The 19,200-nt window shown below is 43.1% G+C and overlaps 1 protein-coding gene across 3 annotated transcripts in view; it reads right to left on the reverse strand.

The window, feature by feature from the left end:
* myh11b (myosin, heavy chain 11b, smooth muscle) overlaps window positions 1–19,200 on the reverse strand; it is a 165,619-nt gene that overhangs the window by 85,245 nt on the left and 61,174 nt on the right. For 2 of the 3 annotated variants that reach the window (XM_048552764.2, XM_048552766.2), the window contains exons 4-6: window positions 16,252–16,279; window positions 5,786–5,888; window positions 2,139–2,159 (exon numbers count right to left, since the gene is read on the reverse strand). In XM_048552764.2, the coding sequence (XP_048408721.1) occupies window positions 2,139–2,159; window positions 5,786–5,888; window positions 16,252–16,279 (152 nt within the window). The remainder of the gene's footprint in view (window positions 1–2,138; window positions 2,160–5,785; window positions 5,889–16,251; window positions 16,280–19,200) is intronic. The other variant, XM_048552765.2, reaches the window with a different exon arrangement.

The raw sequence follows: 19,200 nt of genomic DNA on the forward strand, positions 1-19,200 counted from the left end.
AACACTTCCATCTAGAAGGACAAGGGCAGCAGATACATGGGAATGCTACCACCTCCAAGTTCCCCTCCAAGCCACTCACCATCCTGACTTATAAATATATTGCTTTTCCTTCTCTGTCACTGGGTCAAAATCTTGGAATTCTCTCCCTAATGGCATTGTGGGCCAGCACACAGCACATGAACTGCAGCAGTTCAAGAAAGCAACTCACCACCACCTTCTCCAGGGGGCAACTAGGGATGGGCAAGAAACGCTGGCTGGCCAGTGACACCCACACCCATGAGTGAATAAAAAGATCTTACTGAGGTTACCCATCCATTGACCCGAAAGAATAACTACATTTCATGCTAGAACTTGGGATGGAGATTCAATAATAGCTTGCAGCTGAACCTGTTCAGACTCACTTTCCCACCATAATTGCTGTGCTGATGATAGTCAACCAGAGTCTGAACAGTTTTAAATCTCCACTTATGCCAACTGTACCATCCTGGCTGCAGCTGGACACATTTAGAATGGACATGGGAACTCCCAGACTCTCTGACTGAGTGCTATTTATTTAGCATTAAACCGTTGACGCAAATCAATTCTGGACTTGCAGAGTCTTTGAAATCAAATGTCTCTGTTTTACGTGATCTAGAAACTGTCTTCAGTTTCAAATGGCAGAACATTGACCTGCCTTTAAAAAATCTGAATTTTCACACACGTTGTTATTCTCAGTTGTTTGAGGATTCCATCTGAATTTATTAAAAGTACGTTTTGCTTTAATTAATTATCTTAATGTCAAAAAGCATGAAAGCAATTGCAGATTGACATTGCCAACCTGATTCATTATTTTCAGTCTCGGGATATGATGGATGCTGGCTAAGCCTGACTGGCCAGAGGGCTGTTAAAAGTCAGGGTCTGGAGTCACATGTAGGCCAGGCCAGGTAAGAATGGCAGATTTCCTTCCCTGAAGGACATTAGTGAACCGGACAGCCCTTTTTTTAACCCCTGGCAATTAACAACACTTCTATGGTTATCATTAAATACCTAACTCTAGATTTTCGAATTCTCTTTGCTGAGGTTGGATTCGAACCCAAGATCCAGAAACATTACCTGTACCTCTCGTTTTACAGTCTAGCAATAATACCACTTGGTCAGCTGAAATTGGGAAGATTGTTTACCATTGCACCATTTCAGTTTGAGACAAGGTTAAATCATTAGTTATTATCGTTAGGATTTAGGCATCAAGATATCAAACTCATGTTACTGCAGATTTCAGTTTTACATCTGCATCACAGAGAGCCAATTGAACAGCGATGAGCAAACTATAGCGACCAGCCGACAAGTCGAAAGTTCGTAGTTCAATCGGGGTTTGAAGCTAAATGCAGAAACAGCTGTCGGAGCATTGTTTGAAGCCATGCACATTCGGTTCCTTCAGTTAAGGTGGTTACAACGGTTTCGGGCTTTCATTCACAACAATCCTGTTTTTGGTTTGTTGTTCGAACTCAAATTCAACCCACAAGACTGCATCCAGGTAGAGGTAGCCATTTCTAGCATCCTCCTGATTCCTGGACAGCTTCACATCGAAGATGGCCTGGCAGAAAACAGCATGCACAAACAGATCAGAATGTTCATCTCTCAGCCCGAATTCAATCGCTTGACACTCACACGCACACACAAACGCACCCTGAGTATATCTCTGGATAATGCAAGAGAGCACAGTCACATGTTCCCCACTACATCCCTGAAATGGATTTTTGAAGCTGTCACCTTCATTTTTTGTTGCATGTTGCTTATAGCTATGCCAAAAAACAAAACTGTGAACATTTTGATCTATTGCAAATTGAAAGATCACACAATTATTTTGGCAAGGAGCAAAACAGAGAAAATTATTCCAATTGAAAATGTTTTGTCTATCATAATGCTTGTGGGTTGAATTAATTGAGTTTCAGAAAGAAAATGGCAAAATGTTGCCTGCTGACTGAGACCACTTTAAATGAACCAGCATGCAACCCTTTGTGCTATTGTTGTTGTTCTATTTATCTGTGAAGTGCGTGACACCTTCTTTTTATCTCAATATCACAATTCTGTGCAACAGTAACGTGCAGGGTATGTACTTGGTGCTAATAAACACACATCGAATGTTCTCAATTACTCACGTATGCAAAACCAGGTTCGTGCTGTAGTTGGATAATATGGTACAAAACAAATATGTCAGTAGAGTAATAAATGTCAGGTAATTCCAAATAATACAGAAGTTAATTTTTTTGATAAATGCACTCTTTGAGATGTTCATTTTGTTCGAGAATGAAAAGGTCTGTATCTTGAGTACGTGCAATGGGAAGAAAGCAAGACCTCGGTTAGCACTGTGCTTCTCCACCTCCTTAAAGAGGCTCTGAAAAAGCCTACTATCTTTGAAGAAGATGGCTGCAAGCTGTCCCCATGGTTACACAGCACATACCAATACATCACATTCTTCTTCTTTGTTAGCTCATCACTTTCTAAAAATCCAATGTACCTCAAATAATCCAAAGCTACATTCCATAAAAATAAATGCAACATTTTCGAAGATACTATTACAATGGGACCTCTGTGTGTACAACTTTTTGAGCCAGACTCAGAACAGCTGAACCCAACTCAACAGCAGAACAATACCTTTCGATCCAGAACTCTTGGGTCGGTCACATATTCCTTGGGTAGCTCAGCATGCTTGGACAAGAAGTAGTTTAGACTGTTTTATGTTGAGATATCCAGCTTCCCAGATATTCGTATCGATTACTAATTGATGGTGTCACTGGTGTCAAAACATTAATTACCTTGGATTGTAAGCTGGTGATAAAATGTACATCCTCGAGACAAACTGAATTAGACAATGAGATGGAGTGGGACAGGGCAACTGTGAGAGTGTAACTTGTTTGAGTGATTCTTAATGTGCAGGTTGGATTCTAGAAATTAGAAGTTCTAAACTGGAGAAGGAAATAATTTTAATTTCAATCATTCAAAATCAGACAGAAGATATTGACAATCACCGAGAATATGTATCTGGCAAAAAAACCCACCACAGCCATCCCACTGGGAAACTGTTACCATGGCTGAGTGGTGAACATCATGGCCACCCAAAATTGGTATCTGCAAATGTCAAGCATCATTGGGACCAGGCCGCTGTTTTCACCATTGATGTTTGTCATGGGGGCTGGGAAGTCAATATGATGGGGAGCTGGAATCAGAAGTGGCCCAGACAGAAAAACTGGCTTAGAATTTCCCTGCTGTGGACGCCACTACCCTCCCTCCCAAGGGTGAGAATCTCAAGCGCCCATTGACCATGTATTGAATCCATTGTACCCAGTGTGGCTCCCTCTACATTGGGGAATCCAAGCGGAGGCTTGGGGACCGCTTTGCAGAACACCTCCGCTCGGTTCGCAATAATCAACTGCACCTCCCAGTCGCGAACCATTTCAACTCCCCCTCCCATTCTTTAGATGACATGTCCATCATGGGCCTCCTGCAGTGCCACAATGATGCCACCCGAAGGTTGCAGGAACAGCAACTCATATTCCACCTGGGAACCCTACAGCCCAATGGTATCAATGTGGACTTCACCAGCTTCAAAATCTCCCCTTCCCCCACCGCATCCCAAAACCAGCCCAGTTCGTCCCCTCCCCCCACTGCACCACACAACCAGCCCAGCTCTTCCCCTCCACCCACTGCATCCCAAAACCAGTCCAGCCTGTCTCTGCCTCCCTAACCTGTTCTTCCTCTCACCCATCCCTTCCTCCCACCCCAAGCCGCACCTCCATCTCCTACCTACCAACCTTATCCCACCTCCTTGACCTGTCCGTCTTCCCTGGACTGACCTATCCCCTCCCTACCTATCTTCTTTTCTCTCCATCTTCAGTCCGCCTCCCCCTCTCTCCCTATTTATTCCAGAACCCTCACCCCATCCCCCTCTCTGAAGGAGGGTCTAGGCCCGAAACGTCAGCTTTTGTGCTCCTGAGATGCTGGTGGGCCTGCTGTGTTCATCCAGCCTCACATTTTATTATCTGATACCAATGTTGGGTTTCAGTGTGGATTTTGTAATACAGTTATTTTATTCATTGGATGTGGGCAACAAAGGCTAAGCCAGCATTTATCGCCGATCCCTCATTGTCTGAAGGGCAGTTAAGAACTGATCATGTTGCTAGGGACTAGAGTCACATAGGCCAGACCAGATAAGGATGGCAGTTTCTTTCCCTAAAGGACATTAGTGAACCAGATGGGTTTTACCCAACAATTGACAATGGATTCATGGCAAGACTTGACCCCAGGTCCCCAGGACATGATCTGCTTTTCTGGATTAACAGCCCAGCGATAATACCACTGGGCTGCAGGCTCTTTGTGCGAGTGTAGACGCAAGCAGATAGAGACAATAGCTGTCATATTCCATTCCATAAGGCAGTCAGCAGTGGATCTGTGACATCAGCAGTGCTGGTTAACTGCACTCCTGGCAGCTATGCTGCAAATAAAGTGTGGCAATGAATTCTGTTGAAGCAGGGCCCCGTCAAGATGGAACAGTGTTTAGGAATCTGTAATTTCCACAAGTCATCAACCTCCTAAAAAGCACATATAATACTGAAGTAAATTTGAATTGTATAGAATTATCCTCTCATTGCCACATTGGAATACAGCCGTGTGATAATTAATGGTTATTCTTAGGCAGAGTTGATTTTCTTTGAGTATTGGTGTGTATCTGATCTGGAGGCATTTGAGTTGGAACCTAAGAGTCTGTAGATGGGAACGGTTCATTCTCCAGCTTCAACGTCCTTCAGCTAAAAGAATGCAAAATCTTTATAGAGATTAAAATGTGTCATCAAAGGTCAATTTATTATTTACAACACATCATTTTAATTTCTGGTGAAATTTTGCACTGGGTGGCAAATGGATAACAAGACTTTCATTTCATGAGAGCTTCCTATGAACCGGAAGCCAACAGTTAGAAAAAAAGTGTGGCACTTCTAAACGCTTCAGGGACCTGTGAATAAAACAAGCAACCTTAACTGATCAGCTTGAAGAGTCATTATCAAACATCTCAGTCTTAACCAGGAAGAGTCAGTTAGAATATTGAGTACGATGTCGAACAGGTAGGGAAAACTAAATAAAGGAAATATAAATGGGATTTAAAGAGAAAGGGAGATAAAAAATGGAAAGAAAATGTTAAATAATAATTTAGAATTGTTTTAAATCTGCAACAATAATATAAAGAGATAGAATAAAACTGCACACTTATAGTTAGTTAGTTTTCAGAGCCAAAGAGGTCATTAGGGGTAATTAAGACTTAGTAGGCAGATAGAATGGAATTTACACCGAACCAGACAGGGCCTCAATGTTGCTGGAGAGTTTAGGCTGCATGACTGCAGTAAGCAAAGAAACTTCACACAGCTCACTGAGTTTTGATGGCAGGACACTGCTGTTGGAGGATAGAATTGTGGATTTTGTTGGGAGATCCAAGAAAAATAACAGTGAAGGTTTCTAGCCCCACTCTTGCCTCTACTGTGAAATCTAGCTGGATATGTTTGGTTCTATTCAGCGATTCTTCTGTCGACAACTGTTGTCATATTTAAGTCCATTTGTGTGCAACATTGAATTATCAGGAGTTGTTACATTAACTAGAAGTTCTGTGGCATATGCCTGTCATGACTGTTTCCTGCTTTTGCCTGCTACAATTTGTATGTAATATTGGCCTCAAGACTTCCCAGGTCAACAGTCCAACACTTTAACACCACATGTTAGAGCACAATTAGAAAATATAAAATAAAAGGAATTGACTCACAATTGCATTGGCATCTTTTTTACTCTTGTGAGAGGAAGCGACCACAGCCAGATATTGAATTACTTTCTTTGTGTTTTCTGTTTTCCCAGCTCCAGACTCGCCCCTGTGCAGGAAGACCCAAGTGTTATCATCAAGTTTCCACCTTGTCCATTAGATTGATTCCAAAGGCTCAGATTCTGATTTTGAAACCAGCTCTTCCCCTTCCCCCTGTCCCATCAGCCCCAGGGGAGTTCATAGTGTTGGCCTGCTCTCTTCTTGGTTTCTGCTCCTTCACCTTGTGGATTTGCGGGTACCCACAGACGGAGGCACAGAGATACCTTCCCTGCTGATGTTAATGAGGAGCAGACATAAAGGCTGGTGCTCAGTGGAAAGCAACACAAACTGCAGTGAGGACTCCCAGAATTGCACAATCGCTCATAAGGTGCAGAAAGAGGCCATGCAGCCCATCAAACATGTACTAGCTTTCTACCTCACCAAGTACTAGTCTCCTGCCATCTTTAATCTTTTAAACAACCATCAAATTCCCTCTTATATGTCTCAATTGAGGATGCATCTATTCCCTTCTCAAGCATGGCATTTAGCAACACATTGGAGGCCAGGAATCACAGGATCATCAGGTACAGAAGAGGTCCTTTGGCCCATGAAGTATGTACTGCCAAAAATATACTGTTATTTACATTAGCCCCACTTTCCCATACTAGGCCCAAAGTAAAGCCACAATATTCTTACCAGGCCATAGGGCAAGTCTCTCATGAGAGAGACACCTCTGGTGGGGTCTAACCTGGTGAGGAACAGTAAAGGAATTAAGGGTTATGGTGAGTGGGTGGGTAAGTGGATCTGAGCCTCAAAAAGATCAGCCATGATCTTATTAAATGGTGGAGCAGGCTCGAGGGGCTGGATGGCCTACTCCTGCTCCTAGTTCGTGTGCTCTTATGTAACCCGAGGGTCACCATGCCCAGGCAAGGGGAGATTCTGAAGAGGAGAATCCTTCATGATAACCTTGTTAAATTTAAACTTGAGATAGACATTGTTTTATTAAACAAGTATTATCAAAGGATATGGGCCAATAGCAGGCACGTGGAGCCAGGCTACACATTAGCTATGATCTTACCGGATGGTGGAGCAGTGTCAAGGGGGCTGAATGGTCTAAACCTGATTGTGTAAGAGTAGCAGAGGTTTGGAATTCGCTTCCTCAAACAGCAGTCATTGTTAAATTCCGATATTCTTAACCTCAGCAGGAATGAGCAGGAATTAAGCCCGCATTGTTGGTTCAAAGCAGCTACCCAGCCAACTGAGCTCAACCACCCCCAGGCAGGGAAGCTCCCGCCAGGCCTTTCATGGATCCTTGTCTCTGGAGCTCCCCTTCGAGCCAATTGCAAGTTGAAACCACCCACCCAAAAGCCCATCATCGGCTACCAATGAGAACCCACACCCCAGGCTTCACCGCTGACAGCTGCTCATCATTCCTGTTGGTAACCCCCCCACTTCCCTCTCCTCCACGGCACACCCTCTTTTCACCAAACCTCTGCCTCAGCTCCTTAACCCAGGTAGGAGACCAGGCTGGGATTCGGCAGGCACCCAGGAATGTTGATGCCTGATTGCTGAAGTCAGTGGGATCTTCCTACCTCCTGGATTCTCTGGCTATGCTCCTGGACCCCAGCCCTGCCTCTGCCACTGCTGACATTAAAATAAGACCAAACTGCAAGCTCTGCGGATGCAAACTCCAAAAACATGAGCCCTCAGATCACATTTGGTTTCCTGTTATGGCTGTACCGCTGTAAATCCATCCTTAATGTTTATGTACGCTCTTTTGTTTTGCTTCTAATCAGCTCTTCTTTGCACGTAATTATCAACTTTGTTCTTAAAAGTAATTTTTGAGGCTTTCACTTTTATTTTTGGCACTAGTTCAATCTGCATTAATATGGAGATGAATAATGTACATAGCATTCCGCTCAATCCTGCAACACCATAAAAGGCAAAATCTCTCTGTTCACACCAGTTATGTCCTTGAATTTCCTGGTATTTGGCATCTGGATTCCCAAGATACTTTACAAGCTCTGGATTTCGATAGCCTTTGAAATTCTTGAGCCTTTTCTTAAGCACACACAGCAATGTCAGATACAGTTGATTTATTTTAACATGCAGATCACTGTATTAAACCCAGGGGGCTAAATCGAACAGAAGGGTTTGTGGCACCTCGGGGAAAAAAAATTAAATCAAGGTCTCTCTCTCTCTTTGGTGAAAACAAAAAATGCTCGAGGTCACAGCAGATCGGTAGCATCCATGGATGTGATCTCCAGCATTTGTTGTTTTCAGTACAGATTCCAGCATCTGCAATATTTTGCTCTCTCTGTGTTTAGTGCTGCAAGGTGACACATTGTGTTGAAGCTATACAGATTGCACTCAACAGGATATTTTGTAAGGATACTCATTTATATAGAAAACAACATGTATACTGTATGACAGGCAGCATTTATTGTCCATCCCTAACTGCCCAGAGGGAAGTTCAGAGTCAATCACGTTGCTTTGGGTCTGGAGTCACATGTAGGCCAGACCAGGTAAGGATGGCAGTTTCCTTCCCTAAAGGACATTAGTGAACCAGATGGGGTTCCCCCCCAACAATTGGAAATGTGTTCATGGTCATCATTAGATCTTTATTTCCAGATATTTTATTGCATACAAACTCCACCATCTGCCACGGCAGGATTTGAACCTGGGTCCCCAGAATGTGATCCAGGTCTCTGGATTAACAGTCCAGTGATAATACCACTAGACCATTGCTTCCCCTATGCTTATGTACTGGATCTCCATTTCATGACGACTGCAACATTTTTCCAGCCCTCAGGACAGGCTGGGAAACAGATCTAGGTGGTCCCACGTACCTGCTCAACAGGACAGTTCTCACAGGCAATTCAGTGTCACCTGGTTATCTCCCAGTCAAAACAGGCTGTTTCTACAGCAGGCCTGGCAGCATCTGTGGAAAGAAACAGAGTTAATGTTTCAGGCCCAGAGATCTTTCAAACAGACCCTGAAACATTAACTCCGATTTCTCTCCACAGATGCTGCCAGACCTGCTGAGTCTTCCAGCAATTTCTGCCTTTGTTTCTGAATTCTAGCATCTACAATTCTTCAGTTTTCTTTTGTTTTTCATGTATTTTCCCATTTTCTTTCAATTGTGTATTGCCATCAGCAATAAATCCTTAATGATTAACTTTTAATTATCTGGTTTGAAGAGGCCATTTTTAAGCCCAACTCGACAGCTGCCTGGTTTAAATTACTCTACTTCCTTTCTGTGAACATCTGCCTGCAATCTGATTCTGTTCACACTCTTGAATACCAATGATTCATATTGAATTGAAGCTGGATCAGTGATGGGAACTGAATTCAGTAATTCTCCCATTTTCTGCCTAAGGCCTTAACAACTATGCTTGCTATTTAACTTGCAATCAGTAAAGTTGTTGAGCTGTGTGTCATTTCAGGTGTAAGGAGGTCTTTTACAGCTTTAGTGATTTGGTTGTAGAGGAGTTTCATTCATTTACCTTCCAGTGAGACCCTTCTTCAGAATTGGAAAAGACCCTTTGAGCTCAAAACTCTGTTTCTCTCTTCACAGATGCTGCTGAGTTTCTTTAGCAATTTCTGTTAATGTCCTGGGGACCTGGTTCTAGATCCTACCATGGGAGATGGTGGAAATTGAATTGAGTGAAAACAAAATCTGGAATTGGGTGTCCAATGATGACCATATTACCATTGTCGATTGTCGAGAAAACTGATTTGGCTCACTAATGCCCTTTTAGGGGAGGTAATCCTCACCTGGTCTGGCGTACATATGACTCCAGTACCACAGCTATGGGGTTGACTGTTAACTGCCCTCTGGGCAATTAGGGATGGGTAATAAATGCTGGCCCAGGCAGCGACATTCATCCTGTGATTGTCTATATAAAGATTGTACAACGGGAGATATAGGGCACAATGGTTTTATTGTTTGATAAGTAATCCAGGCCAATGCTCTGGGATACAGTGCAATTCCTACCATGTCAGCCAGTAGAATTTAAATTCAATCAACAAATCTGGAACTGAGAGCTTGTTTGAGTAATGGCAGCCATAACAAACAGTATTAATTGCCGTAAAGTCTCATCTGTCCGGGAGGGATGGAAATTTGTCATCCTTGACCCGTCTGACTGCATCACATCCAGACTGACTGTCTGCAACGTGATCGATTCTCAACTGAAATGGCCAAAAGCTGCTCAGTTCAAGGGCAGTTAGCGATGGACCACAAAAGCTCGCCGTACTAGTAACTCCTCCATCTCATGAGGGGCTAATGGAAGGAGGTCTTAGTCTGTCTCAAAGCAGCCTCAATCTAACCAAGATGCTTCCAGAATGTTAGATATTCCCAAAGAACAGTGAAATGAATCGATTAAAGAGGAATATTGTCCAGGATACTACAGAGATCCTCTTCATTGTCATCACATAATGAAAGAAAATCCTTTAATCATAGGGACCATTCCAAATTATCCACAATATTCCATACAAATCCCTACAGTGTGGAAGCTGGCCATTTTGCCCACACCAAGCCTCCGAGGAGCATCCTACCGAGATCCAACTCCTGCCTTGTGCCTGTAACCCTGTAGCTCCCATGGCTAACCCACCTGGCCTGCATATCCCTGGGCACTATGGGACAATTTAGCGCGGCCGATCCAGTTAACCTACACATCTATGGACTGTAGGAGGAAACTCATGCAGACACGGGGAGAACATGCAAACACCACACAGACAGTCACCGGAGGCTGGAATTGAATCCAGATCCCTGGCACTGCGAGGCAGCAGCACTAAACGCTCAGCCACTGTGCTGTCCTATTTCTTCAAACGAATGGCATAGCAACAAGCCACTGCATTTATATATTGCTTTTAAAGCAGATTCTTATTCCCGGGTACACTTCATTATTCTATCGCATCACCAGTCGATAATGTGTTCAAGCTGGAAATGGGCTCTGAACCCATTTCCTTCCGACTTCAGCATAAAAACATTTGTCAGTTGAACCAGGCCACTACACACTTAAATATTGTAGAACTCCATTTGCGTACAGTTGGCAGATCAAGGCTCAGCTTTTACAGGTTACAACAACATTTTGTTATCTTTCACTATTGTAACAAATTCTCAAAAAGCATTCAGACGAGGAATTAGCCACGAGGTGGAGGTGCCGTTGTTGGACTGGGGTGAACAAAGTCAGAAATGACACCACACCAGGGTATAGTCCTACTGTCCCTGGTGGTAGAATTAAACACAAATACTGGTTTGCCAGTAAGGAGCTGCTTCAAGATTCTTTGAATCTGGTTCATCACTTTTGTTAAACTCTAATCATTTTAATAAACATCATCAAATCAAATGTGTCAACTAGCTGCATACATAGGAATTGTTATAATTTAGTTAAAGTCGTCTTTATCACTTCAGTAACTTCCCTCCTAGTTCCTGGCTTGTTTAACTTCGAAAGCTGTATAATAGCTGACAATATGTGTCACAAACACAGCCAGCAACAGAACAAGCCTGAGCCCATTACAGGAAAGCATTGTTTAAAATTCATAAGTTTACAAGAGTTACTCACATCCCACCCATTTCGGCTCAAGAGACTCAAAATAATTCAATTTGAATCTGATACGAGCTGGTAACAGAAAACTGGAACTAGTCCAGATCAGATTTTCTCTCCCTGAAGTTCAGCAGAATGAAACATTTAGAAAATTGTGTTATCTTTGTCCAAAGAAAGGGAAGCCTTACCAGCGATAAATTTCTGAAAGTATTTGGTATACTAGGACAATGTTTACTCATTCTTGGGAGGCATGGATATTTAGAAGGGTTTTAAATTGCCATTGAAGTTCTGAATTCTTTTTGAAACAAAATAAAGGATTATTTTGTGGCTAGTGTCATCCAATTTGCACTTCCTGGCTCTCTCAAGGCAGATTTCTTATCTTCAGCCTTCTCCTTGATGACTAGGGCTTTTCCTTATTTGGTGTTCTTTGGGCTAATTTCCTTCAAAAGGCTAAGCATACTGTAAAGATCAAGGCATCATGATGGGCCTACGGAAATGTTAATGAGTCGTTCCTATTTATAAATTCTAACAGTGCTGATAGTCCAAAATTTGCTTCCTGCAGAAGCTGGATATATCCCTGCAAAAGTAGAGCTGAAATGGAAACATTAAAGTCTGTCTTCCTTTCCATGGATATTTCAAAATTCAAATGGTTCAAAAATGCTGCAATAGAAATCCTGCTTCTTTTGAATGTGCGATCAATTTGGGTAGTCAAGGAGTAAAGATCTTTATTCCCTAAGCTGCACAGTACTTTTTGTAAGCTCTCTGTTCAAACCCATCTCAGAAAATATTCCCCTGAGGATCTCGTATTTGTTTGCAAATTGGACAATATATTTTTATCTTTATTCATTTGAGTGTCATGGACATCACTGGTTACGCCAATATTTGTGTCCTGTCCCTAACAGGTTTAGAGAGATGTGGAGGTGCCGCTGTTGGACTGGGGTGGGGGAGGGGGGAGGGGGGGGGCGGGGGGGTGCAAAGTCAGAAGTCACGCAACACCAGGTTATAGTCCAACAGGTTTGTTTAAAATCGCAAGCTTTTGGAGCGCTCTGAAAGCTTGTTGTTTTAAATACACCTGTTGGAGTGTCATCTGGTGACATGCAACTTGTGGTTCAGAGAGGGCATTTGAGGAAAAGGTGTTTCACTCAGAGAGGGTGAGGGTCTGGAACGCGCTGCCCGGGTGACTAGTTGAGATGAGAATCCTCACAACCTTTAAATAGTACTTGAATGAGCACTTGAAGTTACCTGAAGTTGAGTAACATCAAGATGACGGACCTTATGTGGAAAAGTGGGACTAGCGTAGGAACTAATGTCTTTTTGGCCGTACAGACTTGATGGGCTGAAGGATCTCTCCTGCACTGTGTGCTTCCAGGATTCTAACTGCCCTTGAATTGATTTCTGAAGGCAATTAAGCATCAACAACGTTGCTGTGAGTCTGGAGTTACATATAGGCCAGACCGGGTAAGGATGGCAGATTTCCTTCCCTGAAGGACATTGATGAAGCAGGTGGAGTTTTTACAACAATTGATGATCGCTGTTAAGGTCTCCATCACCAAAACGAGGTCCTTGATTTTCCTGATAACAGAGACCATCTCTGTTGTGGTGAAAATGAGGGAAAACATTGAGAATCCCAAGTCCCACCCTTGAAAGCAGCAATTCCATTTTTTTTTGGAGGTGTGGGACTTGCTGGTGGTGGTGGCCAGTCTGTATTTTGCACATGGGCAACTATTCTTCTGCTCCCACTAAAGTGGAATTTTGGAATCCCTGGAATGTAGAGTCTGGAATGTGGAGAATAGACCAGACAAGACCAGGCCAGCTCTCAATGCACTTCTTCGGGATAACCCCTTTGGAGGGGTGAGATATGGTGCCAGAACATCTTGAGGGTAAAGGGTGTGATAGGATGGAATGGTGTCAGAGACCATTTGTGGATAGGGAAAGGGTATCAAATACCCTCTGGAACTGTTAATAGAGGAGAAGATTGCCTGTGAAAGGCTCATGAACTTCACAAGCTGTCAAAAATGGTCAAGAAGTGTCAGTGAGAGTCGAAATACATTTTAATAATTAAAGTGTGATGTGAAAGTCTAATTAACTGAAAAATAGGAACTATTAGCAAGTTCTATGTGCCTGGGGATTTATGGAGACGTGGTGAGTGAACCAAGTAGTTGAAGGAGAAGTGGGTAATGGGTGGAGGTGCACTAAGTTGTCATGGGAACATGAAGAACCATTAGAGATGCGTAGAGGGCTTTGGGTTAAATGCAATGGCATTGGTGGGTGTGGGAAGCAAGTGGTGGGTTCAATTGCATGGAGAAAGTTAAAGTGGTGTTTGGGAGGGCTCGGCAGAGGTTATTAACATGTGATAGGACAGAGAGACTGGAAAGGGTCAGGAATCTAACTTCAGGCACAGCAGATAAGGTGACAACTATAAGAAGGGGGGGGACAATAAACACAGGACTGAGAGTGTTGTACTTAAATGCGTGCAGTATATGAAACGAGGGAACTAATTATTCATGGATACAAATTCTATTGAAAAGGACAACAAGGTGGGGAGCTGGATAAACACAGCAGGCCAGGCAGCATCAGAGGAGCAGGAAGGCTGACGTTTCAGGTCTACACCCATCTTCAGAAAGGAGGATCTGGACAAAGGTCCAGGCCTGAAACATCAGCTTTCCTGCTCCTCTGATGCTGCCTGGCCTGCTGTGTTCATCCAGCTCCACACCATGTTATTACAGGCTCCAGCATCGGCAGTTCCTACTGTCTCTATCGAAAGGACACGCAGGTGGGCAGAGGGGATAGGGTTGTCTTGTTAGTAAGAAATGAAGTTAAATCAGTAGCAAGAACTAACAGAGTTGGAAGGCATAGAATCTGTGTGGACACAGCAGAAATTCACTCCAAAAAAGGGTTAGATGAGACAACCATGGCTGGCAAGAAGTGTCAGGGACAGCATAAATGCAAAACAAAAAGCACACAATGTGGTGAGCATTAGTGGGAAGCCTTTAAAAACCAGCAGAGGATAACTAAATAAGTAATAAAGGAGGGGGAGATGAAATATGAGGGTAAGCTAGCTAGTATTAGAAGATTGCAAGAGTTTCTTTAGATATATAAAAGCAAGCGAGAGTCAAGAGTAGATGTTTTATTGCTGGAATATAAGGTTGGATAAGCAGTAACGGGGAACAAAGAAATAGCAGTGGAACTGAACAGGAACTTTGCATCAGTTTACACGGTGGAGGACACCAGCAGCAAACCAGAGCTTTACAACAGTCAGAGGCAAGAGGTGAGTGTAGTGGCCATCACTCAGGAGAAGGTGCTGGGGAAACTGGAAGGTCTGAAGGTGGATAAGTCACCCAGACCAGATGCACTACACCCCAGAGTTCTGAAGGGATTGTGAAGGCATTGGTGGTGATCTTTCAGGAATCACCGGAGTCAGGAAGGGTCCCAGAGAACTGGAAAATGGTAAATGTAACCCGTTTATGTAGGGAGGGAGGCAGAAGGCAGAAACTATCGGCTAATTAGCCTGGCCTTGGTCATTGATGAGATCTTAAGAGTCCACAATTAAGGATATGTTTGCAGGGCTCTTGGAAGCGTGTGATAAAATATGGCTGAGTCAAACACAGTTTCAACAAGGGACAGTCATGTCTGACAAATCTGTTAGAATTCTTTGAAGGTGTAATGAGCAAGTTAGACAAAGGAGAGCTGGTGGAAGTGATCAATCTGGATTTCCAGAAGGCGTTTGACAAGGTGCTGCATAGGAGGCTCCTAAATAAGATAAGGGCCCATGGTGTCAGGGGCAAGGTACTGGCATCAATAGAGATTTGGTTGACTGGCGGAAGGCAGAATGTGCGGATAAAGGGGTCTTTTTCAGGAACGGCAACTATTGATGAGTGGAGTTCTGCAGTAGTTAGTGTTGGGTCCACAACTATTCACGTTGCACATTAACAACCTGGACAAAGGAACTGAGAGCAATGTTGCTAAGTTTGCAGATGATACAATGGTGGAGGGACAGGGTAATATTGAGGAAACAGGGATGCTGCAGAAGGACTTGGGCAGGCTAAGAGAGTGAGCAGAGAAGGGACAGATGGAATACAATGTGGGAAAGTGTGAGGTTATATACTTAGGAAGAGTAGAGGCTGGTCTGGCTATCAGGGAAACTGGGCAAGTATCCTTAGGATGGTAAAACATCTCAAGGCACTTGATAGGAACATTATCAGGTCAAATCAGACACCAACCCATACAAGGTGATGTTAGGACAACTATCTAAAAGGTTGTTGAAAAAGTTAGGTCTTATGGAGTAATTTAAAGACTGAGAGGATGATCAATGGGTGGAGAGGTTTGGTGAGGAAATACCAGAGTTTAAGGTTTTGGCAAATGGAGCGAGGATCAGCAACACGGGCTGGTTAAGGTCAGGGGTGTTTGACAGACTGGTGCAACGTATTTCAACAACTTTATAAAAACAAAATGCACTAAAAACAGTTTGAATTATGTCAGTGTGTAAGCAGTAGAATGTAGGCAAAGTGTTCTAATACAATTGAAAATGATGGGAAAATGAATTTTCCTGAGGGCTCAATCGAGAAGAGTTTGTATTCTAGTTCAGAGAAACGTGGAAAATAGGACCAGGAGTAGGCCATTCAGCCCTTTGAGCCTGCTCATCCAACTCAGTCCCCCCGTTTCCTCTTTTCTCCCGCGTACACTTTGATTCCTTTAGCCCTAAGAACTATATCAGATCCATGTTGAAAACATTCAATGTTTTGAGATCAACTGCTTTCTGTGGCAGAGAATTTCACCTCTAAGTACATGGAAAAGGAGCAAAGTTAAGATAAATCTATTTTAAATAATTCTGGGGGAAGAAACAGCAAAATTTCCAAACAATTGTAAGTGAAAAGTCTTACTCACGTGCACAAAATGGACTGGTCTTCACGATCTGTTAAAAAATGTAGAATGAGTGACTAAAATTAAAACAAAACTAGCAAAATGATGAAAAATAATTTATAAAATAATTTTATTAAGTTGTAAAATAATTCAAATGAATATTGAATCAAGAAATCATTTTAAAAATAACCTGTAAAATAAAATAAAACAAGTTCTGAGAATGGGTGAATTCCCATCCACGAAATTTTAATTCTGTTACAACCTGGAACACACCTTAGAAACTTTATTCAGAGTCACTGATTAATCACTCAAAACTTAACTTCAACATCCCTTCTTTGATTCATTTTTGGTTTTCTTAACAAGGGATTCTCGCCAAATGAAAAACTTTAACATTTTGGATGAATTTGTTTTCATTTTTTAAAAATTTTGTTTTGTTTCTAATCATAATACTCAAGGCTATCGAGCGAGCCATCCTGAATGCATTTGCAATTGTTGAGGCCTCAGTGCAACGTTGGGTGGACAATAAATGTGACCTCATCAATGTTCCCCACATCCCAAGAACCAAACTAAGTCTCTAATATCTCTCTGGTGATGCCCAATTCAATGGAATTGTCTTCAATTGGTTCCACTCTTGGCCACCCATGTGTGTGTACATGCGCATGCAGGATGTGATATACATTGGTGTCATGTGGACAAAGTGATAGTGTACAGTGGTAGTGTCCCTACCTCTGGGTTAGGTGACCCAGACTCAGGTCCTGCTTTTTGCAGAGATGTGTGATAACATCTCTGAAAGGGCTGCTTAGAAATTATATAAACATTGGTTGAGTTAACTGAGGGATTGAAAGCCTTCAGATGAAATAAGAGAAGTAGACACCGCTGATATTCTGTTAGCACAATTATTTCTGAGGAACTGCGGGTGCTGGAGATCTGAAACAAAATTGGGAACTGCTGGAAAAACTCAGTACGTCTGGCAGCATCTGTGGAGAGAAACAGAGTTAATATTTCAAGTCCAATGCTAAACCACACTGTTTTCACAATCTGAGGCTTTTCTGGCTGCACAGTCCATTAATTTGTCTTGTTTTAGCCAGAACACACCAGTTCAATTGAAAGAAAATCTTTTAAAATGTGTGATAAATTATTTAAACACAAGGTCATCGAGATGTAATGGCAACGGTAATAGTCCATGCCACCGCAAAGCAAAGCAGTTTGATCCTGGCCTGGCAGTTTGTCGCCCACTTCATTTAGGTTTCGTTTTTGTTATAATAATGGAAAGTGGTCGTTGGGATAGTGTGCAACGAGCTGCTCAGCAGTTGTTAGTCTTTCCCATGATCCTGATCTCAACCAATTTCACCCTCAACATTTAATGTCATGCATGTGACTGGTATGTATACAAGGTCATTTTAGATATTAGTGTAGCATCCCCACGATTCTTCATAGGGTGGACTTTTTGCAATTGTGGAATTCCTTGGTGTAAAGGTTGTACATTTCTGTATCCTTTAAGATCTGCAAACCCTAAAATCCAGTTTGATGGCTGCAGAACCTACGGATTTTACTGTTGCACAGCCTAAGGAGTGAGTCAATGTCTGAGAGTGTGTGTGTGTGTTCGTGAGAGAGCGCGAGAGAGGGAGCGAGAGCACGAGAGCATGTGTGGATGTGTGTGTGTGTATAAGAGAGAGAGAGATTGTGTGTGCATGAGAGAGTGTGAGAGAGAGAAAGAAATTGTGTGTTTGCATGTGAGAGGGTTTGTGGGAGAGAGAGTGTGTCTGTGTGTTAGTCTGTCTATATCTGTGTGTCTGTGTCTGTGAGAGTGGATGTGGGAGAGAGTGTCTGTTTGAGTGTGTGTGTCTGTCGGTGAGAATGGGGGTGGGAGAGAGTGTCTGTTTGAGTGTGTCTGAGAGAGTGGGAGTGGGAGAGAGTGTCTGTTTGAGTATGTGTGTCTGTCTGTGTCTGTGAGTGTGGGTGTGGGAGTGGGAGAGAGTGTCTGTTTGAGTGTGTGTGTCTGTCTGTGAGAATGGGGGTGGGAGAGAGTGTCTGTTTGAGTGTGTGTCTGTCTGTCTGTGTCTGTGAGAGTGTATGTGGGAGAGAGAGTGTCTGTTTGAGTATGTGTGTTTGTCTGTGAGAGTGGGAGAGAGTGTCTGTTTGAGTGTGTGTGTGTGTGTGTGTGTGTGTGTGTGTCTGTGAGAGTGGGAGTGGGAGAGAGTGTCTGTTTGAGTGTGTGTGTCTGTGAGAGTGGGAGTGGGAGAGAGTGTCTGTTTGAGTATGTGTGTCTGTCTGTGAGAATGGGAGTGGGAGAGAGTGTCTGTGAGAGTGGGAGTGGGAGAGAGTGTCTGTTTGAGTGTGTCTGAGTGGGAGAGAGTGTCTGTTTGAGTGTGTGACTGTCTGTCTGTGTCTGTGAGAGTGTATGTGGGAGAGAGAGTGTCTGTTTGAGTATGTGTGTTTGTCTGTGAGAGTGGGACTGGGAGAGAGTGTCTGTTTGAGTGTGTGTGTCTGTCTGTGTCTGTGAGAGTGGGAATGGGAGAGAGTGTCTGTTTGAGAGAGTGTGTGTGTGTGTGTGTGTGTGTGTGTGTGTGTGTGTGTGTGTGTCTGTCTGTCTGTGGGAGTGGGAGAGAGTGTCTGTCTGTGTGTGTGTCTGTGTGAGTGGGAGTAGGAGTGACCATCACACATTGAATTGAATTCTACAAAGTCGCAGCAATCTGTTCCCACTTGAACATCTCTGTTTTGATTGGATGAGCCATATCCAGATCTCTGATCTAACAGATTTTAAGATCACAAAGTTACCCTTTTTCCTGATTTCCAGAGGGTTGACTTTCAAAATTATTCTTTCATGCATCCTCAGGTAAATATTTATAAACACACCCTTGTTATCCTGGACTAAACACTGGTCCCTGCTCCCAGGGTTAGCTGGTGGTTTTCACTGAATCATGGATATTTTGAAGGCAGTGGTAGGTAGATTTTGGACTCTCTGGAGGGTCA

This window comes from Stegostoma tigrinum, chromosome 23 (genome assembly GCF_030684315.1).
Source record: "Stegostoma tigrinum isolate sSteTig4 chromosome 23, sSteTig4.hap1, whole genome shotgun sequence".
Lineage (NCBI taxonomy): Eukaryota > Metazoa > Chordata > Chondrichthyes > Orectolobiformes > Stegostomatidae > Stegostoma > Stegostoma tigrinum.